The sequence below is a fragment of the Taurulus bubalis genome, assembly GCF_910589615.1.
Source record: "Taurulus bubalis genome assembly, chromosome: 2".
In the NCBI taxonomy this organism is placed as follows: Eukaryota; Metazoa; Chordata; class Actinopteri; order Perciformes; family Cottidae; genus Taurulus; species Taurulus bubalis.
Window position 1 is genome coordinate 11,482,780 of NC_136590.1, and position 26,684 is coordinate 11,509,463.

General features: G+C 39.9%; 3 protein-coding genes across 3 annotated transcripts; 1 reads left to right on the forward strand and 2 right to left on the reverse strand.

Moving 5' to 3' along the window:
- Nucleotides 1–72: 72 nt before the first annotated feature.
- On the reverse strand, nucleotides 73–9,566 carry pde6c (phosphodiesterase 6C, cGMP-specific, cone, alpha prime; the record flags this gene model as incomplete). The annotated part of the gene is made up of 22 exons (XM_079237340.1): nucleotides 73–113; nucleotides 225–378; nucleotides 1,306–1,389; nucleotides 1,499–1,573; nucleotides 2,247–2,310; nucleotides 2,454–2,561; nucleotides 2,784–2,884; nucleotides 2,976–3,063; nucleotides 3,124–3,260; nucleotides 3,777–3,884; nucleotides 4,186–4,341; nucleotides 4,634–4,699; nucleotides 5,058–5,201; nucleotides 5,308–5,457; nucleotides 5,670–5,717; nucleotides 6,201–6,267; nucleotides 6,603–6,667; nucleotides 6,806–6,880; nucleotides 6,986–7,126; nucleotides 7,260–7,349; nucleotides 8,271–8,423; nucleotides 9,099–9,566. The coding sequence occupies 22 exons, from the start codon at nucleotides 9,564–9,566 to the stop codon at nucleotides 73–75; spliced, it is 2,583 nt and encodes an 860-aa protein (XP_079093466.1).
- A 3,719-nt stretch (nucleotides 9,567–13,285) lies between these two features.
- Nucleotides 13,286–16,267, forward strand: rbp4 (retinol binding protein 4, plasma). The gene is made up of 6 exons (XM_079214323.1): nucleotides 13,286–13,337; nucleotides 13,623–13,725; nucleotides 13,938–14,074; nucleotides 14,184–14,290; nucleotides 15,177–15,389; nucleotides 15,581–16,267. Exons 2-6 carry the CDS (start codon nucleotides 13,624–13,626, stop codon nucleotides 15,625–15,627), a joined length of 606 nt encoding a protein of 201 aa, XP_079070449.1. The 5' UTR covers nucleotides 13,286–13,337; nucleotide 13,623; the 3' UTR covers nucleotides 15,628–16,267.
- A 2,942-nt stretch (nucleotides 16,268–19,209) lies between these two features.
- Nucleotides 19,210–26,416, reverse strand: cep55l (centrosomal protein 55 like; the record flags this gene model as incomplete). The annotated part of the gene is made up of 11 exons (XM_079237666.1): nucleotides 19,210–19,413; nucleotides 19,585–19,710; nucleotides 19,922–19,993; nucleotides 20,077–20,200; nucleotides 20,591–20,784; nucleotides 21,122–21,267; nucleotides 21,643–21,811; nucleotides 22,210–22,263; nucleotides 24,923–25,078; nucleotides 25,991–26,098; nucleotides 26,228–26,416. The coding sequence occupies 11 exons, from the start codon at nucleotides 26,414–26,416 to the stop codon at nucleotides 19,210–19,212; spliced, it is 1,542 nt and encodes a 513-aa protein (XP_079093792.1).
- Nucleotides 26,417–26,684: the final 268 nt, after the last annotated feature.

A 26,684-nucleotide genomic window follows, 5' to 3' on the forward strand; every position in this document is an offset into this window, starting at 1 on the left:
GTTGTCAGACCAGAATAGGGTAGATTAGTCCTAACCAGACCGCGTCAATCCAGATCCAAGCAGCGTAGAAATTTAGCAGATGGTGCAGGTCTTTGACTTTCCATCTCCACCAGCTAGATAAACACACAGAAATAGAACATTAGTGTTCAAACAGGATGAGTCTCTTGATCTTCTATCAAGCCGCCAACTGGACCAATATACAGTTTCTTTATTTCTTTTCATACCTTTCTTGGCTTCATCGTCTTCCAGTTTCTTCTTCTGATCCTCAATGACCTTCATTTTTGCGTTGTACACCTCAGCCTGTTCGTTCCAGTGTGCCCTGTTGTTGTTCAGGCCATCAAACATGGGCTTGATCTCTTTGTGGAACCTGGAGAACTCCTGGAAAATGAAAGAGAATACACTGGATGTAAATGTGTTGTTCACATTGTGGGATGCACAGAGGGAGAAGAACTTAAAAGGAAAATGTTGGTGTTGCAAAAACATCATTTTTCTTTTAGACCAGAAGTCCGCAGGGACAACTGACACTTGTTGATTTATATGGATGTGTGTCTTCTTGTCCAAATACCATCATGAAAAACATCAAGCTGACATTCCTCTTGGGGCCAGTTGGGTTTAACAGGTTCTTTTCTATACATCCTGTTATCCAACCTGAGATGGTTGAAGCTACAACAACACCTCTGTAAAGTTAATAATAGTGTCAGAAATGATTTAACTCACTGGTAATTTAGTACTATCATAGATCTAGTGTGCATGCTGTCTTCTGCTCCCATCTACAAAGTGCTCTATTACCACTCAGTTGAATCTACACTTTCTCACACCGCCTTTTCAACAATTTAACACACAGCAGGCTTTACAGTTGGCACAGTCGGAGGTGAGCTTGAAAATAAATGTTATAGCCTTGAAAATAGAAGTCACACTTTAAACTAGAGCCTCCGGTTAAGATTAATGACTCGATTTACTAACTTTTACGTTTTACATTTGTAGAGCTTGTGCTCTTTGAAAGTATAAAAATTGATTGAATTGAACTGAATCATAACAACTCATGGGCAAAATATGTTTTTTATTGCGCTTTACTGGAAATAAAAATTCAGATAGTAGCTGGATTAAATTGTTATGCCCCTCTTGGACTGTGGCTGTGCTTGAATTCCAGCAGTTACAGATGAATTGTTGCAACACAGATCACAGGCCAGACTCCCTTCTTGCAAAATTCATGTCTGCTTTCTCGAAACTATCCCCTCCCTTTCATTGTGGATGATAATCATACTCCCCATTGTTCTGCTGTGAAATATAAAAGCTGTGTATTACCTTGTACACGAATGCGCATACAAAGTCGATGAAACCACACTGCATCTTGGGTAGCTGTTCGGCACAGTTTCTGTCCATCATGGGCTGAAAGAGACAGAAGGGAGAGTTTCAAAAGAAAAGCAATGGCTGAGAAACCTAAAAAGGAGTACTAATGTGAAAGGAAGAGAAGGCACAAGAGGGGTATGAACCTTACAATTGGTTGTTGGTCCAAAACAGATCTCTCCAAATCTCCTTGTTCCCAAAATTCAGCAGCTACCATCAGAGCCACCTGAAGGGAAACAGATAAGAGGAAAAACATGATACAAGGGAATGATTACGAATGAGAAGCAAAAATGAAATAAACATTTTTCAATAAACATTTCTCTCTCAGGACGTGGCACTTTTCTATTATTTGGAGGAAAACTAGAATTACCGCCTAGTTGTTGTTTGCCTCTGCCAATCAGTCACGTTGCAGTTTACATCCATGTCTGTTCAAAATATCAAAACCTTAATTTTATCCCATTCGATGTGTTTGAAATTGTCATAATTATCGTATGAATTCTGGAGTTATGGCCCCAAAATGTATTTGGTGGTCACAGTGACCGTTAAAGTCCAAGTGGATGTCCGAGTGGATGATTGCGCCAAATTTCAAGTAAATTTGACCAAGGCGTTCCTGAGATATCATAAGAATGGGACAGACAAGAGGTCATGGTCACCTTGCCTCCAAAATCATTTAATCCTTGAGTCCAAGTGGATGTTTGTGCCAAATTTAAAATAATCAAGGTGAGGAACCCAATCGTCTTTGATTGGGTTCCTCAGCTTGAAATATGAAGACAGGCAGGATCAAATAATGTGACATGTCGGACAATCAGTTGATCTGAGCAGAACAAAGTCACACGTCAAAATGTCATTCTATATATATTTTTCAATCAGCCCAAGTGAAGGCTGTGAAGGCCACCCACCTTGCTCTGCACCTCCCAGGGTTTGCAGATAGCTGACAAGTCACAACCTGTCATCATCATGGCCCTGGAGGTGAGAGAGAGACAGAGGACACTATGACACCCTGCTGATGATGATGCAAGGGTCTTCTGTTCCAGAAATCTTCTCACACATACATTTCAAAGTAAAATGAACAGCTGTACTATCTTGTAGTTGAATCAGGTACATACATCACGATTTCCTTCCTGGTAGAATTGTTGGAAATGAAGGAAATGGCCTCTTTTTCCTCTGGCATTGGCTCCGTGGCATTTACAATGTTTTGGAACATGGTTCTCTTTCTGCGTGATGAGAGAGCGGACAATCAAGTCAGACCAACTGAACTAAGCAAACACACAAATTGATTCCATAAAAGCTACCGAGAGTCAGTGGAAAGGAAAACACACAAGTAGACAGATGAACATAGATGGAAGGCAAACCTAAATCTCTGAGCAGCATCAGCTTTAATGAGCCAGGCGGCGGCGGCAGCCTGGGGAGCATTCGGAGAATTTCACAGAACTTACTTGAAGTAAAGGGCCAGATCAGTGGCGATGATGCAGACGTCAAACAAGTGCTGCACGTTCTTAAACTGCTGCTTCTGGAGGTTGCAGAAGATGTTCAAGGTCTGCGGGAGACGACGGAGGGCGGTCAAATTGTGTGCGCCACCTCCTAAGTCTGTTATTTTTTACATTTATTGTCCGTGTGTTTTGTCGTACCTCGTCAGCCATGAGCGACTTGCTGTACTCCAAATGGTGCCTCTCCATAATGGAGGAGCCATGGAGTTTAGCCAGAGGAGATCCACTCCTGAAGAAAAATAAAAGCACCCAGGTTACACACGTGCCCACGCTTCCAAAGCACAGATACAGAAACAAAAATATAGTTTTGACTTGCTTTGTCTGGTAGAGGTTGTTGGTTCCTCTGTGGTCAATATCGTGGCAGAAAGCAGCTGCCACCATGGCGAAGGCATCTAGATCAGAGTAGTACTTCCTCAGCTTCCCTGTCTGTCGGCAGAAGAAACACACCATAAATGAATATGTGCAGGGGTTTGAGGAAGTGGCTATAGATTGTAACCACCTATGAAATAATTCAAAAGTTGTGTTTCAAACAATGTTTCTAGACCATTCAAAGAAAGAACAATACTGGGCACGATCAATGCTCATTTTTATTATCTGTGATGCTCTCATATCATATTAAATATTGAATGTAGAGTGGTCTATGTTTTGACTGGATTGGTGTAATTCTCTAGCTTTGTGATGAAATAAAACATGTCATGAGCCTACATAGCTGGTTCACACATTCTTGTAAACCCAGCGGTCCGTTAAACTGTGACCACATGTATTGAGTTAAACATTGTGCAGCGAGCCGTAGTGAAAAAGATATGAGCATCACCTGCTGTCTGCAGAAACAGACAGTTGTAAAGTGGAGAAAGAAAAGACATGAGACTACAACAGCTTTGAGGATACTCCTGTTCATTTTAGGGCTTTTTGGTTGAGGGTTTAATGTTGTTCAGGCCTTACCTGCAGCAGGCAGAACATGGTGTGGCCTACGTTGAAGCCGTGCCTCCAGTTGTGGTAGGTGATGCTACGGTAACCCTTCCTCACTGTGTACATCCACTTGGTGAGCGTCTGAGAGGGAGGGAGGGATGGAGAGGGTGGGTAAGATTCAGAGAAAAATGGGAGACAAAAGAAATAAAATAATAAAAACAAATAACAAATTAAAAAAAACAAATAAATTAAGAAAATCAAATTTCTTTGATTGATTTCTTTTGTATTTGCATTTTAAATAAATACAATTCAAATCCCAGTCTTCTGGGGGGGAACAAAAGACAGCTGGACATGATACTTGGCCATATGCACCGGCAGAAACCAGGAAGAGCTTCCTGTTGGAGCAGACAGATCCAAGTAAGTGTCTGACTACAAGACTCACCTCAGCGGGAACTTTAAACTTTTCAACAACTCCGAGCTCAAAGAACATGCGAATGCCGGCTTTGATAAGGTCGATTTCTGAGGAGGGGAAGTCACTGAAGGAGAAGAGGTACAGATTCTCTCCGTTGACGTTGTCAGCTGGTGGGCAGTTTGTTCTCTGAAAGAAATACCCATGAATCATTTAATAATCGAAAAGAACCGATGATTACAATGTCAGTCTCAAGGTAGTTAACAGTCAAGAATTACATTTTTTTTTTACATTTTCCAATGAAAATGAATTTGATTGAAAATAAATGAAGCTTTCCAAGATCCTGAATAATGCAGATATTACATTAATTAAGTGAATTAATATGCAAATGTATAGTCTTATTCATACATTTCATTAATGTATTTAACTCACTTAATAAGTGAGTAATGTAATAATTGTAAGTAAAAAAACAACAACATACCAATAGTTTGTACATGTCTTTCTGCTCACAGTCTTCAGGCTCTGAGTCCAACTTCTCGTTGGTGTTCTGGTTAAAAAAGAGAAAACAATACGCTATAGTGGCATTTACACTGAACCCATGAACATTGCCGCCATCACCCAAAGAAATGTACAGCTTGAATTTGTAGATTGGCAATGAAAAGCAGAAAATATCATGATATCATGCTTCAAACATTCAGACAAGTTATCCTAGCTGTAACTTGCTGTGTCTGTCTCCAGCAGACCTTATATTATCCCTCCAATAGATCTGTATGGAGGAATGCTCCTCAAAACGCTATTCATGGCACAATAACCTTTGACTAGTTCTAATCTCTGCTCGACTCCCCTCTTTACCAAATGCTTAGTTATCAAAGGTTAAGCTTCTGGAGAGAGAGGCTGATACTGACCAGAATGGTCTGCAACTCCTGTTTAGTGCACATGGTCTGGCACAAGAGCATCTCCTCTGCGATGTCTTTCCGGTACTCCATGCGGTTCAGCTTGTCGTATGTGTCACAATTCAGCACTGACCAACCCAAGAACTGGGTCAGGGCCTGGCGCAAACAATGAGAGTGAGAAGGAATGAGAGAAGAGATACACACCCAAACAAGAAGCAACTGAACCGACCTCAAAAAGACAGAGCGAATGCGTGGCGCTGACCTCAGTGATCTGTTCGTCGTGTTCATCAAATGGCTTGCCGTCTACCCTGTTGAAGAAAGTGGCGATGCCCACAATTTCTTCCTTCTTGTTGACGATGGGCAGAGACAAAACGTTCTTGATGACAAAACCTGTATCATCCACAGCCTCTTTCTGAAAGACACAGAAATAACATATTCAGGCCATGTTTGTTTGAAGCGGTTCATCCTGAATACGGGCACAGCACATAACAGGATGCAAGACATATATAAAGAACTGCATATTGTAAAGGAAGGGTCTTATTGTGAGGAAGTATATCATAACTGATAATGGTGTGTATTACTGCCTGCATTCTTTATGTGCATGGACAGTAACAGGCTCCTCACCTGGAAAGTGAAGAAATCATCTGCAGCCACGTTCATCATGTTGCAGATCTGTAGGAAGGCACATGACACACACATTTTAAAGTACATGAAATGAATATTCATTACTTTGTCAATATTACTCACAGCTTCTGATTCTGATCTAATCTTTGCAACAACCTTTGTCTGAATATATTTTTTTAGATTTGTCTATGTTTAATTATTATAAGTCATGTTTAATTTACTTTATGGTATTTTATTAGGTTCACTTTTTATAACAGCAAAAACTATTGGGATTTAATGAATGAAAAGTATTAAATTCAGTTTTTTATCATTGTTTCCAACGATGGACACATTGCACCAAGTTCCTGTACAGTATTCCTCCTGATAAGTGTATTTTTCCTGTTGTTTGTAACATTGCACTAAATGGGTTCCTGCGCCCTTTGTTTCACTACATTCTTATGTTACTACATTAGATGTAGATATGTTTCCATGCTTTTATAATTCAAGTTATTCACATAATAAACTGCCTCGCAGCAACAGTGAGAGACTTACGAAGCCATTCTCTGCAACATATGTCGGTAGTCCGCTGACTAGAGCCCAGTGATCTGCAGGCGGGCCACTGAAAAAGCGTGAAAGGGAGAAAAAGACAGTTATTCTCTGAGAAGCCAGTTCAACAATGCTGACTCTCATTATGCATTATGTTGCCTCAACAGAAACCTTCCCCAAATAACACTCATCAGAAACACCCATTAGCTTTAAATTTAAATTTTGGCTTTATTTTTGCTAATTTGAGTGGAAGATCAGATTCGTATTACAACTGAGCTTGGACTTTTATTTTTAAATAAGACATTCAAAAATGTGAACATTGCCCTTTTTTTTAAATCCCAAGTGACTGAATTTGGTCAGTTTTTTTATGCTGTATTTTGAAATATTTTCGTTTGAGTAGATGCTCACGGTATGACTTTGATCTCTTCTTTGGCTTCCAGGAGGTAGTCAATGATCTTGTAAAAGATTACTTCCTGTATAAAAAGCAGAAGCCTGTGAGAAATTATTGATTCATCTTCAGCTTAGACAATATAAAGATGAAGCGAGTCAGATTCAAAGTACTACACGTCACAAAAACTGAATTAACAAGGAGAAAAATGTTTGTTTGTTACCCTGCCATCTGGCGTTTTGGGTCCTTTATACGGTTCCACATCTCCCAGTTTCACCGGCCATTCATCATAGAATTCCTGCCGGAAAAAAAACACAGACAATAAAATTTGTTTAGGCCTGTAGCCATTAATGCTACCTATTCAATCATGTGAGGAAAGGTGAATCTATTCTGTGAGACCAACCTTCTCTTTGGTCATGTCCAAAAGGCCCACTGAGTATCGTTGGCATTGTAGATAGGTCCTTACAGTGTAGAGCGCTTTGTGGAACTGTCTCTCGATGTCTGTCAACTCCTCAAACACTTTACTCGCCGACCAGAGAAGCACCTACAAGAGGAACAACAGCAATGCGTGTGGGTGGTTAAAGGTTTACCTATATGGCATATAGTATGAGCTGTTCAGTGCATTAGAAATACCAACTAATAACTAACAACGCCTCATGATGGGAGATTCAGTTTACCTGACTCCTTCTGGACTCCACGTTGAACATGTAGGATGTGAAATGCTGCAGGCTGATGACTTGGGCAAAGTTCATGTACTTGTGGAAGAGCTAAAGACCAAATGAGATTAGAGGTTTCATCAATACACAACAGCAGGTTAAGTTAAAGACTGTGGCAGAACCTATTCACCCCCAAGTATGGTTCTATTTGGCTGCATTTCCCACAGGTATACAGGTATGTAGCCTGATAATTACATTTGAATGTAATAGATCAATACAATTGTTGACTTTAACACAACTCATTGACAGTCAAACTTAATAAGTAAATACAAAAATTACACAAATGTCCTACATTTAGCTAGAAAGACATGTCATAGGTCTTTCAATCAAGTCAATATTTGTGTTTTTCTTAAAAATAAAAGTGTACATCTTTGAGATGCAAGATAATAATAGAGATAATATGCAAAGAGAAAGAGACGTATAAACCAGGCCACAAAGAACACAGAGATTTCAGACATTACTATGCTTCTTTAAATACGATTATAACATAATTAAAACACAATTTCTATCTGTCCCAGTGTATTCTTTGCCTCAGTGTGAGTTTACTGCTTCTAAATAACCATATGAATGTTCTTCTTTATATACTAAAGACATATTCACAGTTAGCTCATTATACCTTTATTCAAGTTGAATGTCCAAAAGCAACCAAATGAAGTCAGTCAGGGCTGATTGGCTCCCACTGACATAATTGGAGGGTTTTACACCCTACTGATGAGATGTAATTACAGGAATCTTTATTTGCAAATTTCAAATGACAGACGCAGCAGGCTTTTTAAAGTAGTGGAAATTCCTGCAAAACATGGTGTGCTTTAGCTGCTACTTCTTAAGGCAAACGTGACCTAATAATAACACGATTATGTTTAAATTTAACTTAATTTAAGACTGAAAGAGTGTCTCAAACACACCCCGTCCCAGCTCACTCATCCCAATGGATACGTGTGAATGTACAGGTCTTAGTGTATATTCTCTTACCTTCTCATCCTCTGCAGAGAACTGGTCCTCTCCTATTTTGTTTAGTGCCATGACGACTCCAAGGCACTCTTTGTCGGCCATCAGAGGGAAAGTGAGCGTGCATTTAGTCTTGTATCCAGTCTGTTTGTCAACAAAGTCGCAGAACTTTGGATTCTGTATTGGAAAAAAAGAAAGGTCTGATCTTACTTTTAAAGAAATTAACTAAGATTATTCAGTAATCAATATTTGACTATTGGCCACAGAAGACACTCAAATTTGTCAATGGACAAGGTGGGTAAGTATATCCTAATACTCTTCAGCTAGCTATTCTGATAATCCACTTGATGCCAAAGCACTAGTATAAGCACATACACCTGACAATGATCGTAACACATCATTCTAATATTTTCTAGGTTTCTGTTCATCTTGAAGCTAAAAGTGATGCTTATAATAAACACAAATCATAGCACTATAGGAAATCAAATGAAGTAAAATACAACCGTTGCCCTCAAGATGTTTTATCACAAATCTTAACATCACAGTTGAGTATCACTTATATATTTCAATATCAGTATTTCAAGCTATTTATTGTCAGAGCAACAATAGTAAGGAACTCATTGTGTATGATAGGCTAAAAATCAACATAGGTTGACCAAAATGCAAAAAATATGTTCATTATCATCCACAGTGAAAACAATTTAAGTGTGGAGGTCATTTTTTTTAATGACCCTCCGATACTACAGGGGCAATTCTCATTAATAACATGGCCGAAACCAGGAAACGTCTCCATGTAATATCTGGCAGCTTCAGACAACTCTGTTGGAGAGCTCGGGTCAGCCTACTTCTCACCTTTGAGACATCGGGTATGTTTTGAGGCTTTTTGGAACTGGCAGTGTAACCGACGATACCCATATCGAGAGGGAACACAATTTCACTCTGCGGATTCACCAAGTTTATCTCGTATTTGGATGTCGGAGTCACGTCAAAGAGGCAAGAGGCGAGCTCAGGTATTCCGTTCCTCGCCCGGTTCAAGTAAAAACCGACCCTGTCGGCCTGTATGAGCAGGGCAACTCTTTGCAACACTTTGTGAATGGACTCCTCCATGTTTCCCTGTTTCTGCAACTCCTGCACCAGCTCGAAGATGATGGCGGCCTCCTGCACGGAGTTAACATCCTTGAAGGACGCGGTGTCTTTGATGTCGACTGGCGCAGAGAAGGCGGCCGTCAGGGCTTCCACGCGCAGCTTCTTATCGAAGTACTCTTTGGCGAACTGCGGGTTGTTCTCCAAGTATTTCTCCACGCTATCCTTGTCTGCCATTTTTGCACCTGAGATAGTGTTTTGTATATTCCCGTTCTTTGTTTTTCTTCTTCTTCTTCTTCTTCTTCTTCTCCTCCTCACAAAAGCATCACCTACGTGGGATCAGTGGAAGTGGAGCGGGAAGCCGCGCGGTGGCCTACAGGGCTGGGTGGATCAGCAGCATTCTCCTCCACGGTCCCCGAGGGAGTCAGTGACACATCCCGTGTCCGCCGACAGACAGAATAAGACAGAGTTAGGCTTAGAGGCTGAAAGGATCAAACTGGCCGCTAATTAATGTGACGTCATGACATTAAAACCTCTGCTCTAAGCGTCCTTAACCCGCAAATCCCAACGCTGATCATTTTATATCGGGCGACACGGGAGAGAGTGGGGACTGTCCTGGTTGCGTATGCAAGGAGAAGGGTGTGAAAAAAAGAAATGCTCAGGACCAAGGACGAGCTGTCTTTGGTCCCAACACTGAAGAAGCATGGTTCAGGTTGGTTTCACCAATCCACTTAGTTATCCCCCCATGACACTGGCACACCTTGGCGACGCTTAAGTCCAACCACCATAGCTCCAATGGCCCCATGGAGCTGCAAGAGCAACTCAACACTCAGTGAATAGAGTTGCTTCATGCTCAGGTCTGTTTTTTTTTTCAGCCAGGTACTGGACTCACACCAGTAGCATTCGGTTCCAATTAATCAAATACCCAACACGTATTAGTCAGGGGACATTATATCCATTTTCCTTGCTGAAGGTAGCCAAACTTCCTTAGGTATTGCCACTGTTCTACCCTTGTTGTTGTTGCTATAGAGGAGGATGTCCCTAATTAATGTCCAGCGATGGCGCTCAAAGCCATAGTGGTACTGGTAAATGTGTGAGCAGCCCATTTCTGTGCACTTTAATTAGATCGCCATCATCATGGAGGTATCTGTCCTAGTTCTGGAAATTGGCCAATTAGTGGGACTTGGATGTCTGGGAACAAAGCCCTAAACAAAGATGGCCAGCTATTATTAACTGAGTGCACTGTCTGGTTAGCTGCTGGCAGGCTGGCAAGACGAGGAGTTCCCCACTATTTTTTGTCGTGCAGGATTAAGGCAAGCTAATCAAGGGAGAACTACAAAAGGTGGGTGTGTGGATGTGAGGCATAGTGGAAACACATTAGAGCCGCTCATTTCTCAGTGGGAGAAATGAGTTAGGTGTTAGTGTGTGTGAGAGAGGCAAGACAGACATAGCGATGAATAATATGAATAATGCTATATTTCGGACAGCTAGTTCCAATATTTTGTTTTCTAATTTACAAGTAATCTTCAAAAGTATTTTCGATTTTTTTCTTTGGGTTGAAATTCTGATTACATCCTGACAGCAATCAATGAATCAAATGCTCTGCAAAAAAAAAAGTATCCAGTATCTGCGGTTTGTTGCAGGACTGTAAAAAACCGTCCATTCACCGGCCTGCCTGCCCGTGCACTCATTAAGCTGCTGGTTTAACAGCTGTGAGTATCAACATAAGCCATGTTCTTTCATTCATTACCTTCATTTTGGGGGAGTGGCTTCGGAGGGAGGCCTGAAGGGACTGAGCTTTCAGCGTTGCAGACTTTCTTGTTAGATTTAGCGACTGTTGGAGCTGGTGCTGCTAGCTACTATCATTTGAAAAGAGGTTGCAACACTGGGATGCGTACTTTTGCTAGTTTCTCAAGATTACCAACCATATCTTGAATACAATTTAGTTGTATCAGTATTTGTCCTGATTGTGTTCATCGTTAACACATTTATATAGTAGAATAAAGTTTTTTTTAATTTCATTTTGTATGTTTTTACTGAACAGCGGCCCCTGTGGTTACAAGAAGCAATTCCAGAATGACGGCATATTGAATTTATTTATATTTCTCGAGAATCACTTAAACTGGGAACATTAAAGACACCTATCAGTGACTTGACTGAGAGTGATGGGAATGGGACCATAACTGAGTGATGTCAGGGATATTTCGATGGCTACTGAACATACACAAGGCTGTATCACCTAAACACTTGATGGGATTGAACTGAGCACTTTGTTGTATTGCTTATAAATTAAACTTTTTTTTTGTAAGAGGAACAATGTCATACTCCATCTTGCATAAGCCTTGCTTTTAGATAATGAATGAGAATTTCCCAAACTTATCCTTGTTTACAATTCTTTATGTTATTCATAACTAAAACTAATTAGTTTAGAAATGTAGTGATGCAATTAACTTATGTTGAAAAAGTTTAATCTGTGGCATCAAGTTATTGCAGTTTATAAACTACACTGGTATGATCTATTTAAATTGCTGAATTATATTTTGGTGAGTGGACAAAGCACTCTGTTTACCCACAATTCAGCTGAAAACACTCCTTCCCTGTTATATCATTGCCTTCTTTAAAGCTCCAAAGCAGGGAATTTAACACTTAGGTTGTTTACCCAATCACACTTAAAACTTAAATTTCACACCCCATCAAAACAAGAAACTAACTCTTGCTGTAAAACTATAAAATGCATGCACAAGCGTATAGAGTTTCTAAGCCAATCTTCATGATTACGAAATGTTGCCTCTGGCCAAATTCCAGCTGCTATTATTTCTGCTGAAAATGAGTGATTGTCCTGTTTTCCACTGGCTGGGGCTTTGGTTATGCAAGCTGCAGATGTTTGGCTGTGCTGTGCTCTTTTTATTCAATCAAGCCTTCAGAGGACTGCTTACATGAGCTCAGTGCAAACTAACAGCATCAATTTATAAAAGCCTGCCACGGCAGATAGAAGTCAGGTGAAATACTGACCTGTATTAGAGAGTAGTTACTGGATTACTCGTCATGTTTGTACTTGGAAGGATACTGTGTTATCGCACAAACCTGGAACAGCAGAACAAAACAAGTCATAAAACTGGCACAAGCTGTTTGACCCTGGTTTTTGGAAAACAACGTAAAACCAAAAATAAATAAAGAGCATCTTGTACACATGAGATTACATCATCATGCAGCATTTTAACAGTAGCTAGCCGAGCTCTCTTGGACTCGTCTTTTGTGGGGACACGTACTAAAGTACACAAAAACATGTCCATTCACAAGCGTCTTTAGCTATAAATCCTATCATCCCAACATCTTTGATTGTGTTTAAAACCCCAGACTTTGTGCTTTGACATGATGCGATTATCTCTCTTTCACATTGATTATTCTTTTTGTTTAAAGTGCACTGTGTCCACCATTTATACAAACAGTCCTAAAAGGGTCAGTTTATCAAGTCAACGGGTGATGCAATCATAGGGATGCTGCCGGGAAGCATGCCCACCCACAGAGATATTTTATTGGTACAAAAAAGCGCTGAAACGGGTCATTAGTATAATCCATTTTTTTCCCTACATAAACAGGGACGCAGACAAACACATTTATATTAGATTTATGAGATGTATTAAAGAGTAGTTTTATGTGCGTGTGCCTTGGAGTGTGACAAATGTTTGTTTGTATCTGCACATGCATGTAGCTTGTTCCAGATGGTCCTCTTGGCTTTTCTTCACAGCTGCTTTCATAAGACCAAGAAAGCCTCGATTCTGACGGGAGAATATATTTTTTTAGGGGTACGGAGGTGGGGCCAATGTGCAGAACACACAAATCAATAGCACCGGGGCCTGCTGTTATGTAAATGTTTGTCCAATTGAAGGCAAGCTAGCTGTGGGGAGAGCAGGGGAGGTTCAGATCTCCAGAAGTTATGCAATACTAGCCAGCTGTATATAAGGACAGAGGAACAGAGGATCGTTGTGAGTTATCCACTTTAAACAGGTATGCATTGACAATGGACTAGTTTTTTTTTTTTTTTTACTTTTACATTTTGAACGGAAAATCTAAAATGAGGGATTGCACAAGTTTGTTTTTGCCTCACACTATTTATTGTTTCTTTGAAACAATCTTGATTCCTTTATTCAAAGTGTTTTGATTGACAAAAAAATGAATAGTTTGGAGCAAATCTTTAGTGGAGTTTTATTACACTCCACTTTGCTTAAAGACTTGAATGAACTGGCAATGTGGCTGACAAATGTCCTCTCTGTCACTGTTCCTCTGAGGTAGAATGCTGCGGTACGTTGTGGCCCTCTGTCTCCTGGCTTCGTCCTGGGCACAGGACTGCCAGGTGGCCAACATCCAGGTCAAGCAGAACTTTGACAGGACAAGGGTGAGTAGTGTCAAGAGATTTACTTAGTTAATTCATCATGTTTATATCTGCTTTGTTGTAGTTTTGGGGATTATCAATAGATGGAAATATAACTTCTGTTTAAAGGATTTTGTGTCATACTAATTAGACTGTGTATAAATATTTTGCTCTTTCACTTTTTAATGAAAAGCATTGGGGAGCGAAGTACTTACTCTCGGATTTCTCTCTCATAGTATGCAGGGACATGGTACGCCGTAGGAAAGAAGGACCCAGAAGGTTTATTCTTGCTTGACAACATCGTAGCCAACTTTATAATCGACAGTGATGGCAAAATGACAGCCACTGCTGAGGGCAGAGTTATCATTCTCAAGTGAGTTCATGTTCTTTACTGTGAAGGCTCACCGCTCTGTATCTCCTCTTTATCTAATCCATTTTGTCTCATCGTTTTTATCATTTCCTTCTCTCGTTTTGACCTCTAGCCAATGGGAAATGTGTGCCAGCATGTTTGCCACCTTTGAGGATACTACTGACCCTGCCAAGTTCAAGATGAGGTACTGGGGAGCTGCATCTTACCTGCAGACTGGAAGTAAGTTCAGGAACATTTATAGAGAACTTACCTTGAATTTTTTACATGTATTTCTGGAATCAACAACAATGAATTCAAGGCTACTTTGAACTTTTGGCATTATAGACGCAGAGTCACTGATGTTAAATTGCAAAAGGGATTGTTGACCTCCAGACCACAATCATCAACTGCAGCCCTTGGTTCTCTGTGACCCTGGAGAATGAATCAAACCAAACATTTACTTTGAAGGGGTCCAAATGTAATTGAGTGTAACTCTGACGTAGCATGTAATCTCTAAAATATCATCATGAGCCCAGCGCTGACATAACTATTGTGTTTTTAAGTAAACTTACAGTATCAATTGTAGTATTGCTCATAATATCCATCGATAGAATTGCATTAGCTGTTTACTTGATTGAGCTGTCATGGGACTCTTTTATAAGTCCCGCCCCTGTTTGTCTATAAATGATTGACAAAGGTCCTCAAGTCCACTTTAAGCAGAAAATAATCGATGTAAAAAAGAGATAAATACTCATGACTAAGCACAAAGTCTGAAGTTTCAAACACCCATCAATGAAGACGTCATAATGAGAGTTAGATTTTAAACAAAATGTTGGTACCTCTGTATGTTTACACAAGTCAAGATTATAGTAAATATCTTCAAAGTTAAAGGGATTTTTACCTCAATTTGAAGCAAAACAGTATTTATCTTCCCTTCATATACAAAACATCAAAGAACTACTGAGACAAAGTACTTGTGAGATGTACAATCTGTAGCATACTTAATTTTTTGGCCTCACAGGTATCACAAAAGTTTAAAGAAATGGTTCCCAAATTATAAAAGGATGGTTTGGCCCAAAAATCTAAACTCTCTCTTTCCTTTGCAACCTCCCTTCTCCGCTCATAGACGATGATCATTGGGTGATTGACACAGACTATGACAACTACGCCATCCACTACTCCTGCAGACAAATAGACTCTGACGGCACCTGCCTGGACAGCTACTCCTTTATATTCTCTCGTCATCCGACCGGTCTGAGGGCGGAGGACCAGAGCCACGTCGTCCAGAAGAAGACGGACGTCTGCCTGCTGGGCAAATACAGACGTGTTACCCACACTGGTGAGATCAACTGAATCCTTAATGCTTTATGATGAAAATGCACATTTTCTCAGTAGTAAAGCTTAAATATAACCAATTATATTACAGATGTTTATATGCAGTCTATCATATTTATTCAGACACTTAAATACTGTTTTCTTTTGCATGTGTGAGATAAATACATTTGTGTTTTCATGTCCTTTCCACTGCAGGCTTCTGCGTGACCAGCCAATCTGTCACTCCGAAAACTGTTCAATGAAGCCCGCCCACACCCTGGGGGCTGTGTACCACCACCGCCTGCTTGTCTTGAACTGAATCCCAACAGAGTTCTCTCTCCTCTGCTGTCTCTGTAGAAAGTAGCCCATTCTTCTTTAAAAATATTCTATAAATGGCTAGCTATAAACTGCCACATTCACATACTGTAAATAGAAATGAAAGATGACTGTTGCTGGTTTGTTGTCATTATCCAAAAATGTCCCGATTAGTGGAGAAGATTCTGGGCCTTTTAACATTTGAGTAATCCTTAACATGTTGTATGTCAGAGTTGTGTGAAACAACCTTCCTCATGGAAACCAGTGGAACTTGCTCACTGGTTTCAGGGAGAAAAAAAGACATATCAGATGAAAATCTATTTTATGAGTGAAGCTTAAACATCAGCGTGTCTTCAGCTCTGGAGTATTAACACCATGTTTACCACAAAACCAGGTTCACAAGTCACTGACTTTGCTTTTACACTGAAAACATACATACATACATCTTGTAGCACAAAAGTAGCTATTGTTAATACACATAATACATAATACATTGTGTGATATAGGCATGGCAGTTTGGCTGTTACTTGATATTTGATGTATACTTCTTGATCCAGTTTTTTAAATAAAACATTCATACCATGTTGGCTCATTACATTTTTGATTGCCTTGAAACATTTATCTGTATTACAGGATTGCAAATAATGAATTCATGTTGTTTGTCTTTGGATTCAGTCAATCAAAATACATCAAAATCTAAGTACATGCAGAATTTAGTGGTTTTTTTTGTCTTTTAACATCGCGGACAAATACACATTTGAAAAAGCAATGATATGAAATAAGCTTCTAGCAACTTCTAGCAACAAACTGTAACTGAGCATCATACAAGTGCACATTTTAAATGAAATATATACAAACATAAAAGATTACATGTTTTTTGTGTCATATTAGTGGGTTTAAATACCTAAAACTGTGTCTGGCTGTGGTCTAGCGCCATAATGTTCTCACTTATCCAAAGAAATATCTCAACATTTGCTGGATAGATCGTAATCAGTTGATTGCATAACTTTTAATATCGTGCCATCATGTCAACATCTAAATTTGTCAGAAACGGGAAAACTAATGACATTCCTATCAGCGTGAGTTGCACTGTGTTTTTTGCCTAATTGGCAAATGCCGTCTTTCTAACCAAGATGATAAACACTGAGCACTATTCCTGCTGAACAGCAGCATGCAGACAAGAGCGTTTAGCTCAAAGCACCACAGTGCTGTTCAGCCTCACAGAGCACATAACTTGGCTACGGGCCATTTCTTTCTTCACATTATTTAAAAGTGACAATGTTTTCTACATAAGTACCTTGTTATTTTGCAGGTTCATTAATTATAGTCACCTCGATGGTAATTCAAACACACTCATGATGCCTAATCCCTTTGGTGTCAAAGTACAGTTTAAGTAAACACAAAGTCAAAACACACCAGGCTCATCAACGTTTATCTCAGCCTTCACTACAACGTGAATCAAGGAGCCATGAAAAATATACAAGCACAGATTGTGGATTTGGCTACATTGTATAACCTCATTTTTATTTGAGCTTATTTGGTAATTGAGCAAATACACTGTTGGTCCTGAAATACACTCTGATGTGACAAGATTCCATCTTTTATTGCACACTTTGTACAGTACAGTGCATGGAAAAACAACTTTGGAGGACATAAGAAAAAACACACTTTAAAAAAAAAGAAAAACAGCAAAAGTCATCCAACACAGTAATGTAAAAACAAAACAAGGATCTAAAAGAGCACAGTATAGCAGTCTGCCTGTCGGTCTTAAGTCAATGGAGTCACATTGCCAAGATGGCAGGAACGAAGGCAACTTAAACCCCTTTCCCCCGTCAAGAAGACCTTTACTAATCCCCTGCCTTAAATAGTTTAGTACAAGGAATTAGCTCATGCAATCTCATTCCAGCCTTACAGGACTGCAGGCTTGAGAAGTGGAGGTGGATGTGAGCTTCACTTGAGCAGAGAATAAAACAAGGACAACCAGGCGCAGGGCTTTATGATCTGGCTGAGTGTAGACAAATGAGACTATGTGGGTTAGGTCTTAGTCTAGGCAATAGTCACATGGTTGAGAGAGGTCCGTCCAACTGTCTGCAAAACACAAGACAGAACCACCATCCTTTATACTGGAACTAGAGATTTAATAAGCGACGTGTGTCCACAATGACAGATTATAAATACAGTAGAGAACACAAAAAGCATACAAATATTTGTCCCCATTATTTTGTCCTTCCCCTCAATACTGTAATAAATTATTGTTCTTCATATTGTAAATATGCCTTCAATATTACACATCCTAAGGGGAAATGCCAGACACAAACACCAAAGGTATAGATTAATGAAACTAGGAGTGGAGGTTTACAGCTGGTTTATCAATCGAACGTGTTCAGCAAGTTTGTAAACTTTCATATTAATACAGTTGGATACATCCCATGGTGATGAAAATAAAGGCCATCAAAAATGCAGCACCATAGACAGTGATGTAGAATCCATACATTTTCTGGAGAAAAAAATAAAATCTTTCATTATCTAAAAATACTGTAGCTCACTTGTATGAAAAACAACACCCCAAGAATAAATAAATTCATCAAATAGACAAAATAAAAATCACTAAGAGCTTCATAATAAAAATAGAAAAATAAAACACTCAAAAAAATAAAGCAGGAAGACCCCAGAAATAAATATATGAAGGAATATGATCAGATCCTGATTGTTTTCAACTGGCAAAGTCAAACTGGAGTACATTGTTTTAAACAAACTTTTAAAAAGCGTGATGGTGATGAAATACCCAGAATTTTAAGAATGTCCCTTGATTTTCCATTTATATAATTACATTTTTATTTTTTTCACTAATAACTAAGCTGTTTGGATATCAACCCAATCTCAGGCAAAGGAACTATTTGAATCTCTTGGACTGCAAAGCTTACTTCTTTCATTAATCTCATTTATGGGAACTGCACATCTATAAGATCCCATTATTGAATGCATCAGAAACATGTATCCAGTGATCATTATGACAGCAGGAGTTCCAAACTAATCATCTTACATTAGCTGCAGCCACATCGCACTTTAAATCAGCTTTTGGAAGAAAAGAAAGAAACAAAGAATGGTTTGGTAACCATGGAAGCAAGTAGCCTTACATATTTTACTCACCTGTGTTGCTCACAGGAGGATTGCGTTTGTGGAGTCAGTGTATGATGGAACTCAGGCTTGTATTTTTTTCTTAAACTGCAGGCGTTAAATTTCCCTGAATGGATATTACGATCGAGTCCAGAGGTTCCCAACCTTTATGGCTTATGAATGTGATTACCATTAAAAGGCAGCACTGGTGAACCCGGTCATAAGCACGTGCAGTCTGTGGCAATGAGTATCAAGTAGACAAATAGGGATTTTACCCCTTTTTAATTCTAAAACCTTTTAGAAGCCTGGATATGTTGAGACAAATAATAATTGCTTGTGTTGCATGTACGGTTGCGTTGCTATGGTGCTGCCCCCCCCCGAGGCCGGGAACCACCAATCTAGACTCTTCTAGCTCAGGCCAAGCAGAAGTCAATGTGTGCCAGGAGCTCCCTGTGGCGGCTGGTGGGATACGAGGTCCGACACTTCGGGCACTCCAGGAAACTCTCGTCCAGCAGGTTGGTGACTTTTGAGGGAGACGTAGGACCGTTGATAGTAAGACGCTCAAACTCAAAGTTGTTGTAGGAGTTGGGTTCTGAGAAGCGGGAGTTTGGCTGTTTCTGAAAACACAAAATATTGCATGGTTAAGACCCATTCAAATATTTAACTTTCACAAGGGCAGAATAATACCCTGAGCATTAAAATAATGTCAACATTTTGGACGAAACGACTTCACAGACTGAAGTTGTCTTTTTGAAAAATATATAAATGAACGTGTGGTTAAAACTTACAGCAGACTCCAGTTTAGCGATCTGATCGCGGGCCTTGCGAAGCTCCTTCAGCACCTTATGTAACTGGTGCTGCATGCTCTGACGATCAATCTTTTCATCCTCAAAGTCCTTGGCAGAGAGTTTGATCTTATGAGAGGTTAGAAATGTATGAGGAGGAGGAGAGACAAGAACTCAGTGAACTTCAATTACACAAGTGGGATCAGTATGGATTTCACTACTTTTAGGAAGTCACACATAATAGTTACAACGATGTATTGGAGGATTTTCTTCTCATAACTTGGCAGTAAATGTTCAGACCTCCTCGTGTGAATTGTGGCCAACACATTGACGTTGTTACCTGCTTCTCCAGTGCTGTGATTCTCCTCTGTTCTTCCTTTTGGCTCAGAAGAGACTTCTGCAACATATTCACCTGTGAAGGCCAAATTACCAGTCAAATACCATGCAATCTTTTTCCCCACTCAAATACACCTGGGATGAGGATGTGAGAGTTACCTGCAGAAGGAGGTCAGCAGATCTCTTCCTCTCCTCCTCCAACCTGATGTCTATATTCTCCAGTTCCATTCTCATTCTGTCCGACCGCTCAGACGACACCTTTCTCTCCTCAAACACTGCATGTCTGGATGCAATGTTTATAAATAAACAAGGTTATTCTTTCTTTATTTATATATATATATATATATATATATATATATATATATATATATATATATATATACATATATATATATATACATATATATACACACACACAGCAACGGAAATCTCTTTGAAAACCAATTAACTGCCGTTATTGTTAGCAAATTCATCATACGGTTCTTCAGCTTTTCCACATTTTGTGACACGAGTTGTGGATCAAATGAGAGTTTAAGAATATTAAATAGATAAAAGGAGGCAAACTTTGAAGCAACAACTAATCTGCAGTTAGCCTTCTCTAAATAACGGGCCTATGTAGTTTCTTTGCACCAGTCACACTTGGATTTCTACAACAAGAGCCGGCTTGCTTTACCTGCCGCCGAGTCGCTCTTGCTGCAGCTGCATCTTTACGTCCTCTGATTCTTCGCTCTTCTCTTCGTACTTCCTCAGAAAGGAGGACAGATCGCTGCACTTGTCCTCGTACCTCCTCTGCAGTGCTGACATCTGTTCCTGGAGCCTGGCAACCTGCTCCCTCTGAGACTGCAGCTCAGCTTGAGCCTTCAAAGTCTGCAGAGTCGTAGAGAAAGTAAAATGTCAGAGCGCTGTGTACTTTCTGTGCATTAACTTCTCCAATGGAGTTCTACGACATAATTATGAAAATGCCTAAATGCAAAGAATGTAGAAATTCAATAAGATGAGTGCATGAAGCTTTAGCGCTAACCTAAACATTTCAACGGAGTGAATGTCAATCAATTTGGACATGATTTGACTGCAGGGTTCTCAAGAATGTGAGCAGCACAAGACACAGAAAGTAGAATATAGGAATGAAGTAGAGAGACAGAAACCTTTAGACATGGAAAAGAAACATGGAAACCGTAATCAAATGAAACCCTTCAGCATGTACCTGTTCCCTCTGCACGTTGAGCTCCTGTTGGCCTCTGGTAACCTGTTCTTTTTTCCTCTCCAAGTCTTTCTCTACCCCCAAAAGCAACTGGTCATAGCGGATTTTCAGCTGATCCTCTTTTTCTGGACTTGCTGAGTCAGCAGGAGCTGAGGTAAGAAGTGTTAGTCAACAAAATATGAAGATAATAGATATGCATTGCAATCAAAATGTAAACTTTTCAGTCTGTGTTGAAGTTTTGCGAAATGTACTCTCAAAGCCAAACAGTCCTCAGTGCTGCTGCCGTTGTAATATTTCAGGATTATAACCCATCTCATCTTTTCCTCATCTCTTTATCCCAAAGCCTGCCACCTTCTTAACGTTGTGGCTAAAACAAATGTAATATATAAAAACAACCCTTCAGCCTTTTCACATTCCATAATGTAGATATCAGAGCAAAAATAATAAGCGTTTATTACGTTTATTTTATGTGCCATAACATTGCATGTTATGCAGCTAGAAGTACCTAATTCCATTCCTCTTACATTTCTCACCACCTGAAGAGGCCTCCTGCTTGGCCTCCTGCTTGGCCTCCTGCTTGGCCTCCTGCTTGGCCAGCTGCTGCTCCAGCTCCTGTGTGCGGCCGAGGACGGACTGGACGTAGGCCTCTCTCTGCCCGTCGTACATCAGCCACTGCTGGTTCTTTTCAAGCGCCTGGTGGTGGGATGCACAGCTCAGACACTGACATACTTGTATTCTCTGTATTTGAATATCAGCCATGCTCAGCTCAAGAACACTTCTGTATATTTCGAGTTTGCTTTTGTGACCAGCAGAGCATAATCACCTGTGTGTCCTTTGTTTATAGCACCCATTGATATTGGCATAAAAGCGTGTTCTCGACATTGAATGATAAACCTCAGACAATAATTTCATTCCCATTGGCACTCGACCGAGTAATGGGAGGAAATACTTCAAAGATATATGGCAGATGGGCAATATATTTTATTTACGGAGCTATGATACAAAAGCATTTCTCAACAGTGAGAAGGTAAGTAGTCAAATTGCAAACAGGGAAGCATAGACACACACAGTAAATCATTGACTCGACTCACATCTCTCAGTTGATCTTGTACCAATGCCAAGTCTGCAGGAGGTACCTGTCCATTCTGTAGAGAGAAAAACACACATAAAAAATAAAAAGTCTGATACACACAGTACTGGCTTCAACACTGCTATCCGATCTAGCGGTTTATATTTAGACTAGGCTTGAATTAGCAAGTTCTCCTAAGCAAAAACGTGCCCTGCTCTCTGCCTCAAAATATTGCATTTTGGACAGCAAGTGGGCCTTGTCTTTATGTGAAGTGACCCGGGTCACCCTCGAGCTAATTCCTCGACATCCATCTCGAAAAGACGCCCTGTCATCTCATAATTCTGTCAACCTGACCCTCATCCCACTAAACTGCAAAGCTCAAGAAAACCCTCGACAACAATAGGTCTCTAAACGATCATCTCTCTGAGGTCTCACACTTCCAGACAAACATCATGAGCTTGTCAACATTTTCCAGATGGATTTAAACATGCATACCCATAAGCTAAACCTACAAATAGCTTTTGAGAATCCAAGAACGAGTTAGAGGTTGGGTCAGGGTCTGTTAGTAGGATTATTTCTAGTAATGCGAAAGGAGCTAAAAGGAACCAAAGGCGTGGAAAGCTCCTGGCTGGAACATTGCTGAAAAGACCGAGAGATAAGGAGATCCACCGGCAGTGCGACCTGAGAGACACCGATAGAGATATATATATTTTTTAAAACAAAAAAGGGACTACATGTCCTCAAGTATTCCGTTTGTATAAATAATCTGCATTTGACCAACTTTTCAACCTTGAGTCTAAAAGCAGTGACTTGAAAATCAAAGCAGGAGTTATGAAACCAATCTGAGAACATTTCCATTCAAAGACAGTGTTTCCAGCATTTGGCTGACCTTTATATGTACAAGAAGAAAAAAGAAAACTTAAAAAAATAAACAATGAATCTATATCTTTATCGTAAAAAATTTCCTTTCTTTCTTCACCTCTTCCTATTTCTTTGACTCGAGGCAAAATTATAACAATAATGCATCTACAGGAACTGCATTTATTTGGTTTACATTACTTAGAAACTGATATTGTGACTCACAGGGTTTGTAAGGTCTCTTCAATGATTTTGAAGGTTGATAAAGATAGAGGCGTTGTGATACACCGGTATTGACGTGATATTTAAAAAATGTTATCGTGCTATTTTAAAGTAGCAAACAACTGTTTCCTATGAAATGATACAGTGGAGTAAAGTATATCTGAGCAGATAATGAAGTCACTTTCCCGCTGCATCAGTTGTAATCTGAGCTTTTCTGTTCTTCGTTCACATAGCCTTTGCCTTTTAATGCATGAGAGCGCGCCCCACTGGTCAGCTGACGGCTGAAACAACGTCCCAACGGACGGTTTCACCGCGACAGCATTGCGCCCACCCTCTTGTTACACTGTTAGCTATGTCAAACTTTTGCAAAGCTTTATTTCATAATACACAAATGATATCATGTAAATAATCCAACGTCTCTTCAATCATTTTATGTATACTAGTCATGGTAACTCTCTTGAATTGTATTTGAGTGCAATACGTTTGCCAAAACAATAAACAAAAGCTGAAACCTGACTGACTCACAAACCCAGAGGTTTGTGATCTCGGAGTCTTTAGCCATCCAAATTCCTGAATCACTTGAGACGTTCCCATCTTTGCCTCAAGGAGAATCTGTTAGTGGAGTGAAGGCCTGCTGTGCTCAAAGCATCAAAGGGCTGACTGGGAATCAGTGCTGCTTTTGGAAATGGAAAGAGAGCTGACAATTGTGAGGGAGGGACGATGGTATATTAATTAAACAATCCTATAGATTGTATAATTAACATACCACTGGCACAAAGTCATTTTATCTTTCACAAGTGATATTGAGGACTTAAAACAAATTTCAACAAAAGGAGTATTATGGATTAAGCATTTACATCCATAAAGTTTCATTTTTGGTCATGTATTACTTGCACCTTTGGCTCTCATCACAACAAATTCCCCAGAGAGGTCATGTCAACAGCTGAGGAAATCAATCAGAGGTTACACAGTGCTGCCTAGTGGACAAAGAAATAGCTGCATCTGCATTCCAAACAAGACTCCTGCCATGCAGTAGTCACAAAAAAAAAAAAAAAAAACGGTTTCTGTTGAAATGTACATTATCCTGATGAAATGAACATTATATGATCATCTGAAAACCTGACCACACGCAAATACATTTTGATCAAGTAATACATTTACCTGTTCCTTTAAAATTCAACATGTACACGCTTACTGCATCAGCACTATGATAGGAAACATCTCAGAGAGAGGACATAGCTTTTTAGAACTCCATCCTCTACCACCCAATTTAATGATTGGGTGGTAGAGGACAGAGTTCTAAAAATCTATGTTTTTTTTTTTTTTTTTTCTCTATTTCATCACATTTGTGTCACCACTCACCAACAGCCTAAAATACAATTATCTATAATATTTAAGGGCTTGTCAGCAATAAATAGAGATACTGAATAAGCTCTTTGAGTATCAATGTCATGATACATTTACACTTTTCATTCCCTGCCAAAGTAGTTCTTCAGACATATTTTAAAGCAAACTACATTATTAGAAGGGTACACATTACCAATAAGATAATTGGTTATATGGAAAAGGGGACAACCTTTAATGGCAGTGCCAGCTTCTCTAACTAATGAGAACATCTCGACAGGAGGTATAGGGGCTATAATTGGTCAACCTACCACCGTCTGCGTTTCCAGGGACTGGCACCGGGCAGAAACAGTGGCCAGCTGGTTTTTCAGGTTCCCGGTCTCCTGCGACAAGTTCTGGAACAACGCGTCTCTCTGCTCAGCCTCCTTCCTCCGCTGCTCCAGCTGGGCCTGCAGTGATGCCACCACCTGAAATACACATCAATAATAAAAAAAATAAAAAACAACAACACTTTGACTAGCCTCCACAAACATTACGTCAACCTGTTTCTTTTTTTTTTTAAACCTTTGTTCATACAGAGGCAGTTTTTGCTCTTCTCCAACCAATTATCTGCTTCAGACAAATGACATTACTGGCAGTCTGCTCAAATGACCCACTGAGAAGTTCAGGTTTTAGCACTTTTGTTGATGAAAGTTAAAGAGCCGAGTGTAATTCAATCAACTAATACGTTCACAATGTCTGGGAAATCCATATCTGATATTCCCATTTACCAGCAGGCCATTTCCAAGTAGTAGCCGGATTGGCATTGTGACTAGTCTAAATTAAAAGAACAAAAATAAATTTCAACAAGATAAAAAAGGATTTCAGAAGGAGAAGCAACCAGCTCAAATAGACAGCATCAATTTCTCCAGCAGTGCCATGAACACAGACTCACAACAGTGAAAGATAGTTGGTTTATAAATATCAAGTGAACAGCATACACACCATGTGTTGGTATGCGTTTCTTTTTCCTGGCTGTCTAAACGTCCTTTAGCTGAGCTGCTGTCAAAATGGGATAGAAGCTATTTCCCCCCCAACTGTTTTTATGGCAGCTCAGTGGGATTCTAGTACATTTCCCCCCCCACTTTTTTGACAGTTGTCTTCTGCCAGTAATACATATGCCACCAATACAATGCCAAAAGTGCAACGACTCTTCACAAGTTGAGGAATGCTCTCAAAAAGACACAGCTGTAGGCATCTCTCCTCAACCTGGGCCACATGTCCAAACCAGTCTGTGTCCAAGCTGATGGAGGATATCTAGATGGATTTAGCCATACTGGACTACTGTAAATGTGATTTTTAGCCGTATACTTCTGCAGAGACGTGTCACATGTACATACCTCTCCTCCTCTGGCTGACAGCTGCTGTCTCACTGTTTCTAGTTCCTGCTCTTTAACGAGCAACTGCTGATTGTTCCTCTCTCGCAGTGTCTCAAGGGAAAGGATCCTCTGAAACAAACACAAGATAAACGCATACACATTAAAACATGAACATACATCGTCTGGCAAACGACAGACAGACATACAGGGGATTCTGAAGTTAAACCTGAAATACATCTCAATAAATGAACTTTTTACCTCCAGCAGCTTGGTTTTGTCCGAGTCAGGTGGCTTGATGTGTCTTTTGGCATGTTCATCCATCTTCCTCCTCAGATGAGCGTTCTCCTTTCTGACTTTCTCCAGCTCCGCCTCGGCCTTGGAGGCCGAGCTGCTGGACTTGAAGCCCAACCTGGTGACGAGGGTCTCTTTGGCACCTTTAGACGTCATGGCTGCTGTGTTGGGCGTCAAGGAAGTAACCCCGACTTCTAAAAGGGAAACGAGAAATGCCACTTGTCGTTTTTATGTCTACTTCACCAGATGCAGTGAACTCTATAGGACAATAAATAAATCAAACAAATGGGAACTTCTAAATACTAAACGCTTATGAATAATTCAAAATCTACTTTAAAATGCTGGCATACAGACGACGTATTTTTTCCCCCTTTTAAATATGCTTTACAGATGAATAATGTAAATTAATGGCAAAATAAACATT